This window comes from Poecile atricapillus, chromosome W (genome assembly GCF_030490865.1).
Source record: "Poecile atricapillus isolate bPoeAtr1 chromosome W, bPoeAtr1.hap1, whole genome shotgun sequence".
NCBI classification, from domain to species: Eukaryota; Metazoa; Chordata; class Aves; order Passeriformes; family Paridae; genus Poecile; species Poecile atricapillus.
The window spans coordinates 43,815,202-43,830,941 of NC_081288.1; the positions used below are offsets into that span (position 1 = coordinate 43,815,202).

Sequence of the window (15,740 nt, forward strand, 5' to 3'; positions counted from 1 at the left end):
GCCGGAACGACCTGCTTGGGAACGCGCACAGGGCAGGGCTTGGGCTGGCGTGGACTCGTCCGTGAGGAGTGATCCAGCTGTGTCCGCACATGTGGCACTGGGCTCCTGCGCACAGAGCTCTGCAACGCAGCGCCGTGTGCGGGGGTTGGCGTCACCACACGCCCGCGTGGCCGCCGGGCCAGACTTAAAACCGACGTAAACCCCAGCAACTCCATTACAAACCCGTCCCAGCCGCGCTGCTGTTACAGTATCTTTCAAGGCAAAACCCATTTTTATCCCGTGACTGCGGCAGCACAGCTCTCAAAAGGCGTGAGGCGCTCAGAGCTCAAGACTTGCTTGTCCTGCCTGGAGAGCCGCTGTCCGCTCACGGTGCACGGGGGAACGAGCAGCCGGCGGGACCAGCCGCAAAAGAGAGGCTTCCCATGGAACTGAGTGCGTGGGAGCGAACCCCAGGGGCGGTAGCCAGTGACCTCGCTCTCACAAAGGACGATGAGCGAGAGAGGTTCCCTCGATAGCTCTCCGCTCCCGGCTACCGCCCCGGGGGGATTGCGGTGCCCCCGCCTGGAGCCTCCCTGCCACGTCCTTCGCCCCGACGCCAGCAGGGCGGGCGAGAGACGGAGTCACGCACAGATAGGTCTCTTTGTATCGGGACCACGCAGGCCCATGGCCCAGGTGATGGGAATAGAGGGCCGGAGCCCGGCTGCCTGCAGGGCACGGGGCAGAACGGCGCCGTTCGGGCCGGACCACGCGGTGCCGCCAGCCCGGAAGCCAGGGCCGCGCGCGGGGACTGACAGCTACGTGCTCCAATCGCGCTCCGCTCTCAGCCAATCGCCGCGCGGGCCGCCGGGGGCGGGGCTGGGTGACTGACGTCAGGCGGCGGCGCACGCGGCCGTCCCTTTCCTTTCCTGCGGGCCGCGGCGGAGGAGCGCCATGAAGGCGTCGGGCACCGTGAGTACGGGCCGGGGCCCGGCGGGCGCAGCTGGGGCCGGGAGTGCGGCCGAAGTGGCCGTCGGGAGGGCGTCGGTGGCGGGTTGTAGCGCTCGAAAGTGGCCCGTGCGTGTCCGAACGGCGCCTCCCGGCCCGTGAGGCGGCGAGGGGCCAACATGGCGGCGGCGCCGCTCCCGCCAGGTGCGGGCCCAGATCGGCGGGTGGCACCGCGGGGAGATCCACGGGGAGATGGACCCGCCTGGCGCAAGGGGCTCTCTCCGCCTCTGGATTGAGCTCCTCTCGTCGCGTTGCTCCTTTGAGGAGCCGCGGATTCGGCGCGGGGTGGGCGCGGTGGTGGCTCCGCGGCTCACTCACTGCGGCTTGTCTGCTTTTGATGTCCCTGCAGCTGCGGGAGTACAAGGTGGTGGGGCGCTGCCTGCCCACGCCGAAATGCACGACCCCGCCTCTGTACCGTATGCGCATCTTCGCTCCGAACCATGTTGTCGCCAAGTCCCGATTCTGGTACTTCGTTTCTCAGCTGAAGAAGATGAAGAAGTCTTCTGGAGAGATTGTGTACTGTGGCCAGGTGAAGGATTAAAAACCTAAAAACGTGGGAATTTCTTATGGAATTCCAGCAGGTGTATGTGGAAGGATTTTGCAGCAATCGCAGTTATGTGGTGTGAGGTTGAAATCAATTCAGCTTTCAATTGCTATGAAAAGGAGTGACAAGTTTAGTTTTTGGAAGTAGTGGTATATGTCCTGTAAAGTAAATAGAAATTTACTTACCTATTCAAAATTATGAGCTATGTGTGGCTCTCATTCTTAGACTTGGTGCATAGTGCAATATGCCTTTTAAGACGCATTTGGATATTCATAACCCTGGGAAAGTGGATGTTTGTGTGCTTACACTCTTCTACCTTGGTACTTCAAAAACTCTCACTTGAGCTGAAATCTTGTATTTTCCTTTGAATTGTTAAAGCTTTGTCCTCTAAATTACCAAGACATAAATCTAGCTATGTTGGTAAGGGGAAAGAGAACGAAGACTTGTTTTTTGATGGTAAGACTTAAAACATCAGTTTTGTTAGAGCTGTGAAATACTTATTCTTAAAATTGTAAAATGGTGGTAGTACATCATCTCTAACCACTTCCATGCTCTTGTGTAATTCCAGGTGTATGAGAAGTCCCCTCTGCGGGTAAAAAATTTTGGTATTTGGTTGCGCTATGATTCTCGTAGTGGAACCCACAACATGTACAGGGAGTACAGAGATTTGACCACTGCGGGTGCTGTCACTCAGTGCTGTAAGTATATGCAACCTTTTGAGGTGTAAAACAGTAGGATCAGTATACAAGCAGAATATTAATTCTCAAACTGGGCATAAAGCATGCTGGCTTAATCCATGGTAAAATAACTGGAAGACTGGAAAATTAAAGGAGGGGGTTGCCAGATAATTCTGTAGATGTTTCTTGGTTATGCATGTGGTATCTGACTTGTTACCTCTCTTTATACAGTTTCTCTGACTGGAAAATAGTTCCACTTCTTTTTGATGTGTCTTTCTACAATTCTAGTAATGAGTTTCGATATACAAACTGCAAATTTAATGACTTTTCAGGTGCTGTATGCATTTCCTGCACTGTGCTGTTTTAAGATAATTGAATATATCTTTCCAAGTCTTGTAAAGAGAATATTTCAGAGATCATACAGAATATACTGGCATCTGTCCTTTATTGAGCAAGTAAAGAAAAAAAAAAAATCACAGGAAGAATACCCATATTGTTACTCCAAGATCTCATCACCTCATTTCAGGGAGAATTAATGGTTGTTCTGATTTCAGTCTGTTTTGTGAAGTACTTGAGCTGTTGATACTTGTCTCCAAAGTGCTATAAGCACTACAGATTGCACATAAAAACCCAAAGAATATTGTTCTTAATAATGATATTCTTGTCATGTGTGCAAATATTAAAGGTATCTTGTCGCCTTTCAAAAGCTGAAGTGCTGTTGAAAGTGAAATTGAAGGTTCTACATTAATGTACAATAATCCCTGTTAATGAACATACCAAAGGATTGCTTAAGAGACCCAGGAATCTTATTTTTCATGATACAATGACTGGTACTTTTATGTTCAAGAATAGTTGTGACAGGTAAGTTTTTAATAGGTATGTTGTATCTTCATGGGAAACACAGTAGTATTTCAACAGGCATACCCGTGTAACTAGCTGTGGATGTGATTTGAAGCCAGTGATCGGCACTGCTGAATAGAGGCATTTTCAGGTAGCCTAAGTACAGATGCTTTCTTCTGTTCAGAAAGCCTGATTGTGTGGGATGAACATCAGTTTGTGGTTCTATTGCTGATCAGTTTCAATAAAAAGTAAAGTTATCCTCGGGTCCTACTTTTACTTGCACCTTTCTTTTGGAAGGGAAGGTGTTTTGAAGTTCATGTGTCTTTCCAGTGATCATATTTCAGTGTTGATTCTAAATCACAGGATTTTTTTTCTCTTGCAAGAGAGTGAATAGTCCTAGCTATATTACTTGTGTCCATCTGTACTTTCTTGAAATTGGACAAGAAGACTAAGATGGCTCTTCCTGTTGAGGAGCATACTTAAAACTTGCAGGAAGAATTTGCTGCTGCTGTTGGTTTTGTGATTTGTGCCATCACTTTACATAATAGAAACAGTGATTTTAATTACAGCTGATCAGTAATTTTGAAAGTTGTAGATGGCACTATGAACATTTCTTGAAAAAAAGCTGTAAGAGTCTTGAACTGAAAATGTCATAAAATTTATTTTTAATGAGTTCTGTTGTTCTAGACCGTGATATGGGAGCCCGTCATCGTGCCCGTGCTCACTCTATCCAGATCATGAAGGTTGAGGAAATTGCTGCCAGCAAGTGCCGCAGACCAGCAGTCAAGCAGTTCCATGTAAGTGAGCCAACCCTGCAGTGGCTGCTGGATGAGGGGATCTCTCCTGAGTGGTACAGGTTTGCTTTGCAGCCAAAAAAAAGGCAGGAACCAAACTTGGGTGCATGTGTTCATGATTATGGTATATGATATTATATGATGAAAATTTCTACTGCTGCAGATATTTGGAAGAAAGTCACAATAAACAAATACATGTTATGGTGCAGAAAACATGCCTCTGACTGGCATTATTTTGAAAAAGAAAGAATGCAAAATTAAGTAATTCATTAAGTCCTGTAAAGTATATTCTAATTTGTGGATGGACTATTTTTTAAGCATAAGTTAGTCACTCAGTACAGCTTGGCTATTTATTCCAAACAATTTTGTGGTGTTCATCTGATTCATCCCCTCAATTAACATAGAAATATTTTTCTTGCAGGATTCTAAAATCAAGTTCCCGCTGCCGCACAGAGTTCTGCGTCGCCAGCACAAACCACGTTTCACCACCAAGAGACCAAATACTTTCTATTAAATACAAAAACATGTTGTCAACTCCGTGTTGCAATAAAGGTCTTATTGGAACCTTTCACTTCCAGTTGTGTTTTGGAGACTGTTCTGGTTTTCTAGGAGTCCTCCTTCCTACTCTTTTATTTTCTGTAAACCATTGGCAGCCTACTGTTCACAGCTGTGATGGTCTTGAACAGGTGAGTGTTTCAGGTGCTGACTTAAATTACTGAAATACCACATCAATAAATCAAATTTTAATAACCAACTTCCCAGGTCAGAGAAGTCTGTTGTCGAGCAGCTGTAAAATCCTACACCCGTTTTGTCCCTTGTGCATATTAAGTGAACAGTTGAGTTCAGAAAGAAGGCAGCTTCTGGTGCATGCAGAACTCAGACTTATCAGTTGTAAGAATAAAGTTATGTCCTCATAACTTCAGTTAAGCTGCTTCAAATGTTAAGCATTTGAAGTCAAAATTTTAGTTCTAATCGGAACCTTTTCACGAATGTTACACACCACTCTGAATAAGCTCAAGGATGTGTACAGAGCTGCCTGTGCCTAGAAAAGCGATGAAGGGCTTGGCAGATGTATACTTTTATTAGGTCAAGGAATGAAAATAATGACAATTTTTATATCCAAGCCCAAATCCTTAGGCCACTTTGTTTACAGTAAGAAGCTTGCAGACACTGTGTAGTTGAGGTTTATTTAAAAGGCTGCTTCAAACTGAAAGGTGGTGCTTGCATCTGGTGCCCATTTTCAGTGATGTTTCCTGAAGAAGGCAGTCAGCTACATAAATTAGTACATGGGTCACACCAGTGAAGAGAGCTGATGCTGTGTTGTGTCCAGATGTCAGCTTAAAAACAGCTGCAGGTGCTGTTAGAGTGCAGGGAAATACTGTGCAGAGAGGAAACGGAATGTATCCTATCTGGGTTAGCTGGAGAGCTGCCCGTCAGTCTGGAGAGGTGCTGTCTGTCCGTGCAAGGGCAGGTAGTTGTTCTGTGGAACTGGGACCAGTTCGGTGTGGCCACAGCGAGCTCCCCTTACACGGCCTGGGCCCTTGGCTCAGTCATCGCCTGCACGGAGAATCAGTTCAGGCAGCTCTTCTGTCTGAAACGGGAACTGAAGAAAATGGGGTTAATGTGGGCAATCCACAGTCTCCCCAGTCGTAAGGGAGGGAGGAACTAAACCCAAAGTAGCTGGAGGGTCCTGTGGGAGTCAAAGAGGTGGGAATAAGGGCCTCAGACCTTGCTGTTTAGAACTTTTTACACTGAGAGCTCAATTTAGCAGGAAAGTGGGTCTGGCTTTACGCTGACAGCATGAATCGCAGGCCGGCGGCGAGCGGCCGGCAGGGCCCTGCTCCCAGGAACGCGCGCGGCCCCGGGCCCGCTGCTCCCCGGCGCTTCCGCTGCCCCGCCCGCCGGCAGCGCGAGCCCGGGCCCGTCACGTGACCCCGAGCCGGCCGCTCCCCGCCTCGCCGGTCACGTGCTCCCTCGCGCGGGCGGGCGGGCGCCGGACCCGGAAGTCGCGGCCGCTGCGGAGGCGCCGGGCGGGATGGGGGAGTCGATCCCGCTGGGAGCGCCGGTGCCGGTGGAGCAGGCCGTGCTGGAGACCTTCTTCTCCCACCTGGGCATCTTCTCCTACGACAAGGCCAAGGACAATGTGGAGAAGGAGCGGGAGGCCAACAAGAGCGCGGGGTCCAGCTGGCTGGCGCTGCTGGCCGGGCTGGCGCACCTGGCGGCGGCCGAGAAGGCCTATCACAGCATGACCTTCCTGGGACAGAAGCTAGGTACCGCTCCGGGGAGGGAGGGACCAGCTCCCCCAACCCGTGCCCGCCTCAGCCCGGGGGCCTGCCCCGCGCTGGGCTCCGCGGGTGCGGGGCTGGGAGCTCGCCTGGCAGCCGGTGTTCGCTCAGCGCCGCGCACCCGGGGGCCCCGGGGCCCTGCCCCGGCGGGTCCGTGCGTGTCTGGAAGACAAGCGCTGGCTTAGCGAGTGTCCGTGCGCCCGCTGAGAAACCGGCTGTGCCGCTTGTGCTGCCCCTGATGAGGGAAGGAGAGGAGGACAGGTCCCTTGCAGGTGGCACATTGGCTGTTGTGCCAGTCCATGCATCTCTTCACTGGCCGGTAGGGTACCTACCCGCCCTTCCCAAGAGCTGAGGTTTTCTTTGTGGAGATGCTTTGGCTGAGATACAGGCAAAGATGAGCTTACTGGGGTGACCAAAGTGTTAAAGCTTTTTCACCTTGTCTTAGAGGTGTATATGTGTAATTACTCGGGGATGGATATAGCATCCTAGGAGTTGTTACCTATGCAAGTACTGCAGGATCTCTGGGAACTTTGGACATGGACGATCTCAGCTGCTTCATGTTTTGTCAGTAGACAAACAGAAAAATCTCAGTGTGGCACAGGACAAGCTTTCATGATACTACCCTGCTTAGCAAAATAAGCAAAGCTGCTTATTTTCTTTTTGAACTGCAGATGGGTATGGATCAAAGGATATGAGTCTGATGTATAGCACATTAAACCATGGAGAAAATTTGCCTTTCTTTGTTATTTAAGTGGTGACTTGGAACTATTTGTAAAAAGACCTTTACAGCCAAAACTCTGTCTGTAAGGCTGACTTTAAAGAGTGAATTTGGTGCTTGTAGAAAGGATAAAGGTGACAACAGAAGGGGCAAAGTTTTGTTTATTATTCATGAACAACTTCAGTAGATGATTCTTCCTCCTGCCTATGTCTGGGGCACAGCTTATGTGTTACAGTGGGAGCTGTTTCACTATAATAGCCAGTTCTCTACCTCAAATGTCAATGGTCATTTTTGAACATTATATGTATAAGAGGAATGTGGAAAGAGCTATCCAGCATTACAAAATTTATAAACAAAGTTGCACCTAAATTTGGAATCTTTAAAAGATTCAGACTCAGTCCTGTGGTCTTTGCTCTGCTGCAACTGTTGACTGCCAGAATGGCACGTTAGGTTTTCTGTAAATAGAAACTATGAAATAAAGCTAGTACATTTATACAGTTTTTTCATAATGTCAAAGTTAAATATTTTTCACTTTGACTCTTTACTCCTGTCTTCTTTTCTTTTTTAAGTTCCTCATAGCGTTGAGCAGGTAGAAAGAAGCACAGATGACTTCTTGTTCACCCTCTCACCCTCCAAGTTTTAGTTATGGATTGACCTGCACTGTGGTCTCACTGGGATAAAGTGTGATTTTTTTTCCCCTTTGAATTCTGGCTTATACTGAGATTGTACAGGGACTAGAAATATTTGATTTGTACACACAGATGTCACATGGTTCCCATTTAAAGGTTGCTTACTGAATTTGAGTGCTTCATGGTTGAGGAAGGGTTGTTAAGGGAATTCTCTGGACAATGTCTAGAGTTATTAATAGGAGTGGATGCTATTAAAATTTGATCAGTCAGGTCATGATGACTTAATTCTTCTGACTTCCATAGATAACAGTATTTCCAGGTCATGTGTCATAGTAGCAAATTTAACTGAACCCTGGGTTTCTTAAAGCTGACCTTTAAGAATGCATGGCTGAGGCAGCCCTGAAGGAGTTACTGTTTTGCAGCAGCCATTGGGAGAAGTGTAGCTTGCATGTAATTACATAAAGCTCTTCAGAGCATATGCAGTAATTCAGTAACTTGCAGAATAAAACACTGAATTCTGTTTCTTTGTTAAAACTAGTACTGTAATTAAACAATACTTAGAAATAACTAGATATATAATTACAAGAATTTTAGACAGTGTTGCTGTCTATCTTTGCTATCCCTGGATTTTGGTAATACCTCCATATTTATCTGAACAGGTGGTCAGTCATTCTTCAGCCGAAAGGACTCCATCCGAACCATCTACACATCTCTGCATAATGAGCTGAAGAAGGTGGTGGCGACGGGTCACAATGCACTAGGAGGAACAGCTCCTCACTTGGAAGAGCTGCTTTCTCACCTGTCTGAACAGCTCTGTTTTTTTGTTCAGGCTCGGATGGAAATTGCTGACTTCTATGAAAAAATGTACACGCTCAGCACCCAAAAGTTCATTAACTCTGAGGAACTGGTAAACATTTTGGAATCCATCTTAAAGAAATACAGTTCAAGGTCAGTGCTTCTTTGCTGGCAGTACATACTCAGACATGTGATCTGTAATACCTGATGCTGGAATTCAAAGCAAACCTAAAGACTTTGCTGTCCTTTGACTGCTGAACAGCACAGTCCCTTCACGAATTCATGTGTGAAGTCTGTGTTGGCCAGCAGCATGAGATGCATGAAGTTTCTTCAAAAGAAGAAAAATAACAAAGAGAGTCTGCTCGTGGTGTACTAGGAGCCTTCCTCCCTATGCCTTAATGCTCAGCATGTTCATTTTCAGGAGAGAGGAAGAGTGATTTTCCTTTTATAAGATGCAAGGCTTCTTGAACTTTTTCTTTGGCAGGGGAGAGGAAACAAGCCATAATTTCAAGTGGACTTCAGTAAAGGTGATGTAAATAAAGCAAATACATGTGTGATGATCTTATTTTTTAGGCTAGAATATATATATCTGCTTAGATCTAAAAGGTACACCACAACTATCTGGCCTAGCTGGCAGGGCTTTATGGTGCTTTGTTACCACTTTTCTCCAGAGGTCTTGGAGCCTGTAGAAGGAGCACCTCTGAGACCTTGGTCCTTGCCAATATGGTTTCTTGAAGTTAAGATTTAATAGTTACTGTTACAAAAATCCTGGGATGTTTCTATATGAGGGTAGGTTGGGTATTTCACATCCAGCTTCTGTGCCTTGAAAGTGATGGCAGTTTAAAAGAGAATTTTTGAATGCTTGTCAACACACTTGAATTCTGCCTCTTCATTTTAAACCAAAAAGGTAGCCATTGTAGGGAGTTGACTGTCAAATGTGGTTGAATTTCTTTAAATCCTTGTTAGTGAAATAGTGTCTAAGAAGACTTTTGGGGAGAGTATTTATATAGTGTTTGCTTTTTTCAGTTATGATTTTTATAGTGTTCACCTAGGAAAAATGAAAATAATTCAGTGCTGCTTTTTGATATTCCAAATTGAAGCACTGCAGCTGATTCACTAATTTTTTTTAGGGATACCTTTGGCAAATTGCTATGTAATTCTGCAATTTGAAAATCAAAACTAGTCTGTATAATCTTAGTAGTGATGTTTTGTAGTTCTTGGCTTGTGATCACTTAAAATGGGCTGTTAGTCCAATAAAAACCTGAAACTGAGATATATTTTCCTTGGTAAACCTTAAAGAATTTTAAGGAACTTTTAAGAACTTTAAGGAATAAATGGAAGTAAGTTTAATGTTTTGGGTGTTTTTGTTGTTGGCATTTTTTGTTTGTGGTTTGTTTTTTTTTTGAAAACTTGATTTCTCTTGTACTAACAACTGCCATCTGTTCTGAGCATGTGCTGAATCAACAGCACTGTAAAAATCTGAGAACTGAAATTCTTACTTTGATGAAGTGATTGGAGACTATACCTGCATACAAAAGGTTTTACTATGCTACTTAAATAAATTTCACAGGTACACATTTGTATTTCTATGGCATTATATGTTATATAATATGTTTATATAATATATGTTATATAACTACATTATAGCATCTTAAAAAAAAAAAAAAGTAATATCTCCGTGGAAAAAAATACTGATGATCTTGCTTTGGGTTAACAAGCAGTCTTTATGACAGAGACAATCTAAGATGCTGTCAGAGCTAATTCAGTAGCTGCAGTGTGCTCCTCCTGAGTGATGTACAGAATATTTGTGAAAAAAGTAGGTATAATGATCTATTTCTTTAGTCCTTCCTTTCTTTATATCTCAGATCAGTTTCTGGGGTGTGTTATGTTGATATGTACTGGCTGCAAGGCATTTCTGCTTTACAGGTGAAAGATTAAATAAAGTCATCCTTACCCAGCCTCTTCCCTCTGTCAATATGTTCCTCACTGGTAGTTGAGGATGTGTGCCATCATTTCAGCCAGCTGTGCTAAGGCTGGACAGGATGTGCATTTTCTAGAGAGGTTCTGGCCTTGGTTTCTTTCCTTTATGTGTGAAAACATCTGGTCAGTTAACATAGAGGAAATACCTGGTTGCTGGTAAAGGAATAGCAGAATTGACAGTTAACACGACATATTGTTTGTATCTGAAATATCATTAATTCTTGAACAGTTTAAGGCTATTTTGTTACTATTTTATTGCTACTTACTGCTGACTTGTGCATGGCCAGTACTCAACATTTTCTTTTCCATTTTTCTCTACAATACATCTGGTGAAGTAATTTCTCCTGAAATTTTTAATTCGTGGTTTGAGTGAGATCTTAAATACTTAAAGCAGCCTCAGAAGCAGGATCCTTTAAAAGCTTAGTATAAAATGGATAACTATAACACCTATTTTGACGTAATGATTTTTAAATGTTTAATGTTTTTTTATCTAGTAAGCATTGTGTAATATGTGCATGAATTTGTGATCTCTGGAAGCAAATAAAAGGAAAATGTGGCTTCTTCACAGTCTGCAAAACAAAACTACCATCCCTCTGCTTTCAGGAATGATTAGGAGGAAAAAATCAAATTTCCCATATGCTTTTAAGTTTTTAACACTCTGGCTTATGAAATACTGTAAAAACTTGTCTGTTGTACATGACACTGAGCTCATTTGGATGTTTCTGTAATATAAAACTCAATTACAGCAGTTATACTTAGTACATAACTCGTCAGTTTGCTCGGCAGCCATATCAAGCTTCTCAGCTGTAGCTGAGGTGTGTATTTTTTGATTAAAACAGTTTAGCAAAGCCTGCTGCACAGTGAGACATTAGGAAAGCTGTGAAGCAAAGTCGAAGTGGAAGCTGTACATCAGAATGTTAATCCAGGAGACTTTGGCAGTGCTGCCTTAATAAGGTTTTTTACGATTATGGAAGAAAACTTTCTTGATCTGACTGCAAATGTGTTTAAACCACTGTGCTGTGTGTCATTTGATGGGACTGCAACAAATAATGTTGCATAATGCTTTTAGTACCCTCTTAAAATACACAGCAACAGAACTTTTTCTGGTGAATACCAAAACCATTGGAGAGATTTCATTTTGACTGTTAGAAATTACTTTTTGTTGACTCTTGTTTGTACTCTTGTTTGTTCAAGGCAATGTAAATATGCTGTGGACTTCTCAGCCCACCAAAGTGATCAGTGAACACTGGATCTCTGCTACAACAGGTCGACGTTAGGGTTGCTGACATAATGCTGTGTGCAGGAGATGCCTGGTCACCCAGCCAGGCTGGTTTGCCCCATGTGGTGCATCAGCTGGTTTATGATATTCTTAATTCTTAATTTTCTTCAAATAAATTTGGACTTGCATCTTAATAACAAATCCTTGCAAGATACAAATTGTGGCTTCAAAAAAAAAAAAAGAGATGCTTACAAATCAGTCATAAAAGAGACATTTCTCACAGGCCAAAGGAAGAGTAGTGGAGAGGGAATGAAAAGCCTGACATTTTCATTCTCTCTTCTAGTCTACAACAAAATGAAGTGTTTGGTCTTGGACAAAACAGATGGTATTTGTTGTGATCTAGAAACTAACAGGAATAATGACACTGCTTTAGTTTTAAAAGTTGGAAAAATTCTGTATAAACTTTCTTGTTTGAAACCAATAATAAGACCCAAGGTATTTTTCTGAAGTGAGAAGATAAATGTGTCTTTACTTAAACGGAAACCTCATCAAATCTTGTATTTGAACTGTTCATTGTTCTTTATTAGAGATCTCTCTGAATCCTAAATGCCAATGAGGGAACACATTTACTGAAAAGGCGACTTCTTTCTAAAGTTACATATTTTACATTACACTTTTTCACTGTTTCAATTAAGTATGTCATTGATGACGTTATAAATTTGCAAATAATTTGAGTATCATGGGAAGAGAGGTAGACTGCATCTGTATTTTTTCTCAACATCAGGAAGAAGAAGTGAGAAGGAGTTAATTGTGGTTCCAGTAAGCAAAACCAAGCTCATCTTGGCTTCCTCCTAGCTCCCCTATGTGAACAATAAATTTATAACATAATTCCTTTAACTTAATGTCTTACTGCTATTCTAGAACCATCAAGACATATATTACTGCCAGAGATTTTAAATTGGAGCAAGATCACCTGAATTTAAAAAGAAATGGTGTTAAAGTAGTTAATGGATTAAGATAAACCGTGATTGTTCTTGAACTGATGAAAAATAACTCCCTTACTTTGATAGAGAAATGTCTGACTGGTGGTTTTTTTGTCAGATGTGAAGCGTTGTTTGTTCATGAAAATATTTACCCTAATTATGTAAAAAGAGTTGTTCTTTAAGAATATTATTTTTTGTTTACACTTTGCTCTGCTTTGATATTTGATCTTTTGTCTGTTAACTGGCAAATACTATCTGATTATTTCACCATTGCGTACAGCAGTTCTCATGTCTTGACTAATGTTATGTTTTCTAGGTTTCATCATCCAATCCTCAGTCCTCTTGAAAGCAGTTTCCAGCTGGAGGTAGATGTGCTTGCACACCTCTTAAAGGCTCAGGCTCAGATCTCAGAGTGGAAATTCCTTCCATCCCTGGTCAACTTGCACAGTGCTCACACAAAGCTACAGACTTGGGGCCAAATTTTTGAGAAACAGCGGGAGACCAAGAAGCACCTGTTTGGAGGGCAGTCTCAGAAGGCTGTGCAGCCTCCACACCTCTTCCTCTGGCTGATGAAGCTCAAAAACATTCTCCTTGCCAAGTTTAGTTTTTACTTTCATGAGGCCCTCAGTCGACAGACAACAGCATCTGAAATGAAAACTTTGACTGCTAAAACAAATCCTGATTACTTTGGGAAAATTTCCAGCTTCATCCGGAAGTATGATGCTGTCAATGTTTCCTTAATTTTTGACAATCGTGGATCAGAAAGTTTTCAGGGACATGGTTATCATCATCCCCATTCATACAGGGAAGCCCCCAAAGGAGTGGATCAGTACCCTGCAGTGGTGTCTCTGCCCAGTGACAGGCCTGTTATGCACTGGCCCAATGTGATCATGATTATGACTGACAGAACCTCTGACCTCAACAGTTTGGAGAAGGTTGTTCACTTCTATGATGACAAAGTCCAAAGCACCTACTTTCTGACTCGCCCTGAACCTCACTTTACCATTGTAGTTATTTTTGAGTCCAAGAAGTCAGAAAGGGACTATCATTTTATTTCTTTTCTCAATGAAATTTCACATTCCCTTAAGAACTCCAAAGCTTTTGCAAGCTTGAAACCTGGGTCCAAAGGGTGAAGTACAAACTACTTAAAAGTTGTCAAGGCGCTATGGCAGCCTTGAGGGAGCTGTAGCTTTCAAAGTTACATAAATTAGTGATTCTCAGAGTCTAATTGAAAAGGAACCATTTTTTTAAACGTTGTAAGTTCCTTTTTTTTTTTTTTTTTAAGCTAACAGACACTTGAAGAAAAGTATTTTTGGGCAGTACTCAGTGAGGAACTTAATTGTGGGGTGGTAAAGGGCCACTGTGGGTTTTTTTTGGTGTGGTTTTCAATTTCTAGTATGATTTATTTTTTTAGTCCACAGTTTTGTTGCCTGTATCAGAAAGGAATATATGCACTTTATCATAGTCTGATCATTGACTGTCTTCTACAGAGTTTATTGAAAATGTGGTGAGGATGGAAGATACTATCTTTTCAGAAAACTGCATTGCCTGACAGGAATGATTTCTGGGAACTAAACACTGACGCAAGGGAATATTAAAAAAAGTGAACCTGCAAAAGACACATTTTAAATAAAAATATGATAATCAGAAAAGTCACTATTGTTAATTATAATTTAGTTTCCAAGTGGTTTAAAATGACAGTTGAGGTCTCTGGCACTCTGTTAAGTGCTGGTTATCTGTTCTAAAGGCCCTGTATTTTAAAGTTTGGTCATTGCTCCAGGACTTGGGCTGGGCAAGAAAAGCTGCAGCATGGCCTGGAGGGCTGATATTCTCTGGAGTGCTGTGACCGTGTGGGCCCAGTCTTGGCTCGGACTAACTGAAGCAGACAAATTGAATTTGAGCAGTTCTAGAAGAAGCAGCTCCATGGAAAAAGCACCAAGGCTGTATTTGATTTGTTAGCTTTTGTTTGGTTAACTTAAAAAACAAATAAAAAAAACCAGTAGAAAATGCCCTTTCTAAATGATTTCTTGTCTAATATGCTGTTAGTGTCAGCCTAGATTTGTTTTCAGGTTTTTATTACTATTTTTTCTCTCTGTTCAGTTTTCAATAATTTCATAATTAAGCCAAAACACTTTGGGGATTTGGATTTAAATATATAGCCTATGCAGTATGTTTACCTCATTCTTTCACCACTCCAAGGCTGCAGGGTTGGAAAAAGTATGTTTTCTAGTTACCCTGAAAGTGCTTTAATTTGGAAATCAGGGTTTCCAAATACAATAAAGGGGTCCATTTGGCTGTGCCTCTAGCCTTACATTGCAGGATTCTTCTGACTGTTAGCTATGCAGTTGTGCACGCACTTTCACGGGGGTTCAGGACAACTGATGTGTATATAAGTGTAGTAAAGTAAGGTCATTAGTTGACACTGTAATGTATAATAACATCATCAAGTTGTTTTTAAAAGGGAGTTTAAGTAAAAATGTTGGTTTCTGTTAAGATCGAACTATAAAAGATACTTTAGCGAATGTGTCTGTAACGATTCCCTTCCTCTCCCACAGAAGGTTGTGGTAACTTGTATTGCCTCTCTGCAAATGCTGACTTTTTACAATCATATAATTGCGTTCTGTTCTTGAAGTACAAGCTCTGACTTTCCACTCTGTGCCAAATGGAACTTGACATGCTTTGCTCTAACTGTGTGTAGCCTGTTTTGAATATCTGTGCTACTGCCTTTTACCTGAAGTCTTGGTCTGACTGCAGCACCACTTGAAAAAGCTGTCTGCTCTTTGCCACTAGAAAATAACAGGGGTTGCAAATATACCAGCAGCTGGAGGGCACCTGGTTTTTTAAGAGTGTTGCTCTTTGCAGTTTGAATTGCATTTTAACAGGACAAAGTGATAGTACTACAGAGAGTTTGTGTGCTTCCTTCTGTGGGACAGTGACCTTGTAATAACGTGTAGTTTTGACTTCCTCAGCCTGAGTAACACAAAAGGAACTGTCGCCAGAACTCATTCCCAATCTTCAGCAGCGTAAATAAAGTGTTGTACAAAATTTGTCTGTCTGTAGAGTACTTCCCTGTCATAGTATCTGTGGGAAAGGGGAGAGAAAACTGGAGGAGGAAACTGTGTGTGGTACAGACATGTTCATTTTTGAGTTGCAGGGGAGGAGCTGGAAGAGGTGGAAGGGAAAACTGCTGCCCTTTGAAGCAGACCAGTAGCTTTTACCAGCTGCTGAAATGGCTAGAGGCTGTTCCCAGTGGTTTTTATGGGGAGAGGAAAAGGAGGTGACTGTTCAGCAG

General features: G+C 42.9%; 2 protein-coding genes and 1 non-coding gene across 4 annotated transcripts; all 3 read left to right on the forward strand.

The window, feature by feature from the left end:
- Positions 1–829: 829 nt before the first annotated feature.
- LOC131592313 (large ribosomal subunit protein eL20) lies at positions 830–4,410 on the forward strand. The gene is made up of 5 exons (XM_058863730.1): positions 830–948; positions 1,334–1,513; positions 2,097–2,226; positions 3,733–3,842; positions 4,261–4,410. The coding sequence occupies exons 1-5, from the start codon at positions 931–933 to the stop codon at positions 4,351–4,353; spliced, it is 531 nt and encodes a 176-aa protein (XP_058719713.1). The 5' UTR covers positions 830–930; the 3' UTR covers positions 4,354–4,410.
- On the forward strand, positions 2,821–2,952 carry LOC131592530 (small nucleolar RNA SNORA68). Its single transcript, XR_009280648.1, has one exon. It is a non-coding gene; the product is annotated as a small nucleolar RNA SNORA68 (small nucleolar RNA).
- Positions 4,411–5,806: 1,396 nt separating the features above from the next.
- On the forward strand, positions 5,807–15,495 carry LOC131592312 (KICSTOR subunit 2). Of its 2 annotated transcripts, XM_058863729.1 has the most exons (4): positions 5,807–6,109; positions 8,131–8,204; positions 8,283–8,419; positions 12,765–15,495. In XM_058863729.1, exons 1-4 carry the CDS (start codon positions 5,875–5,877, stop codon positions 13,579–13,581), a joined length of 1,263 nt encoding a protein of 420 aa, XP_058719712.1. In that variant the 5' UTR covers positions 5,807–5,874; the 3' UTR covers positions 13,582–15,495. The 2 variants fall into 2 exon arrangements, with proteins under 2 accessions (XP_058719712.1, XP_058719711.1); XM_058863728.1 differs by having other exon boundaries at positions 8,131–8,419.
- Positions 15,496–15,740: the final 245 nt, after the last annotated feature.

Excerpts from the sequence above, each read along its gene's own strand:
- LOC131592313 (XM_058863730.1), top strand. Across the intron at positions 2,227-3,732 it reads GGGTGCTGTCACTCAGTGCT|ACCGTGATATGGGAGCCCGT; the intron begins GTAAGTATATGC and ends CTGTTGTTCTAG. Across the intron at positions 3,843-4,260 it reads CAGCAGTCAAGCAGTTCCAT|GATTCTAAAATCAAGTTCCC; the intron begins GTAAGTGAGCCA and ends TTTTTCTTGCAG.
- LOC131592312 (XM_058863728.1), top strand. The coding sequence starts at position 5,875 with ATGGGGGAGTCGATCCCGCTGGGAGCGCCGGTGCCGGTGGAGCAGGCC. Across the intron at positions 6,110-8,130 it reads CTTCCTGGGACAGAAGCTAG|GTGGTCAGTCATTCTTCAGC; the intron begins GTACCGCTCCGG and ends TTATCTGAACAG. Across the intron at positions 8,420-12,764 it reads TTAAAGAAATACAGTTCAAG|GTTTCATCATCCAATCCTCA; the intron begins GTCAGTGCTTCT and ends TATGTTTTCTAG.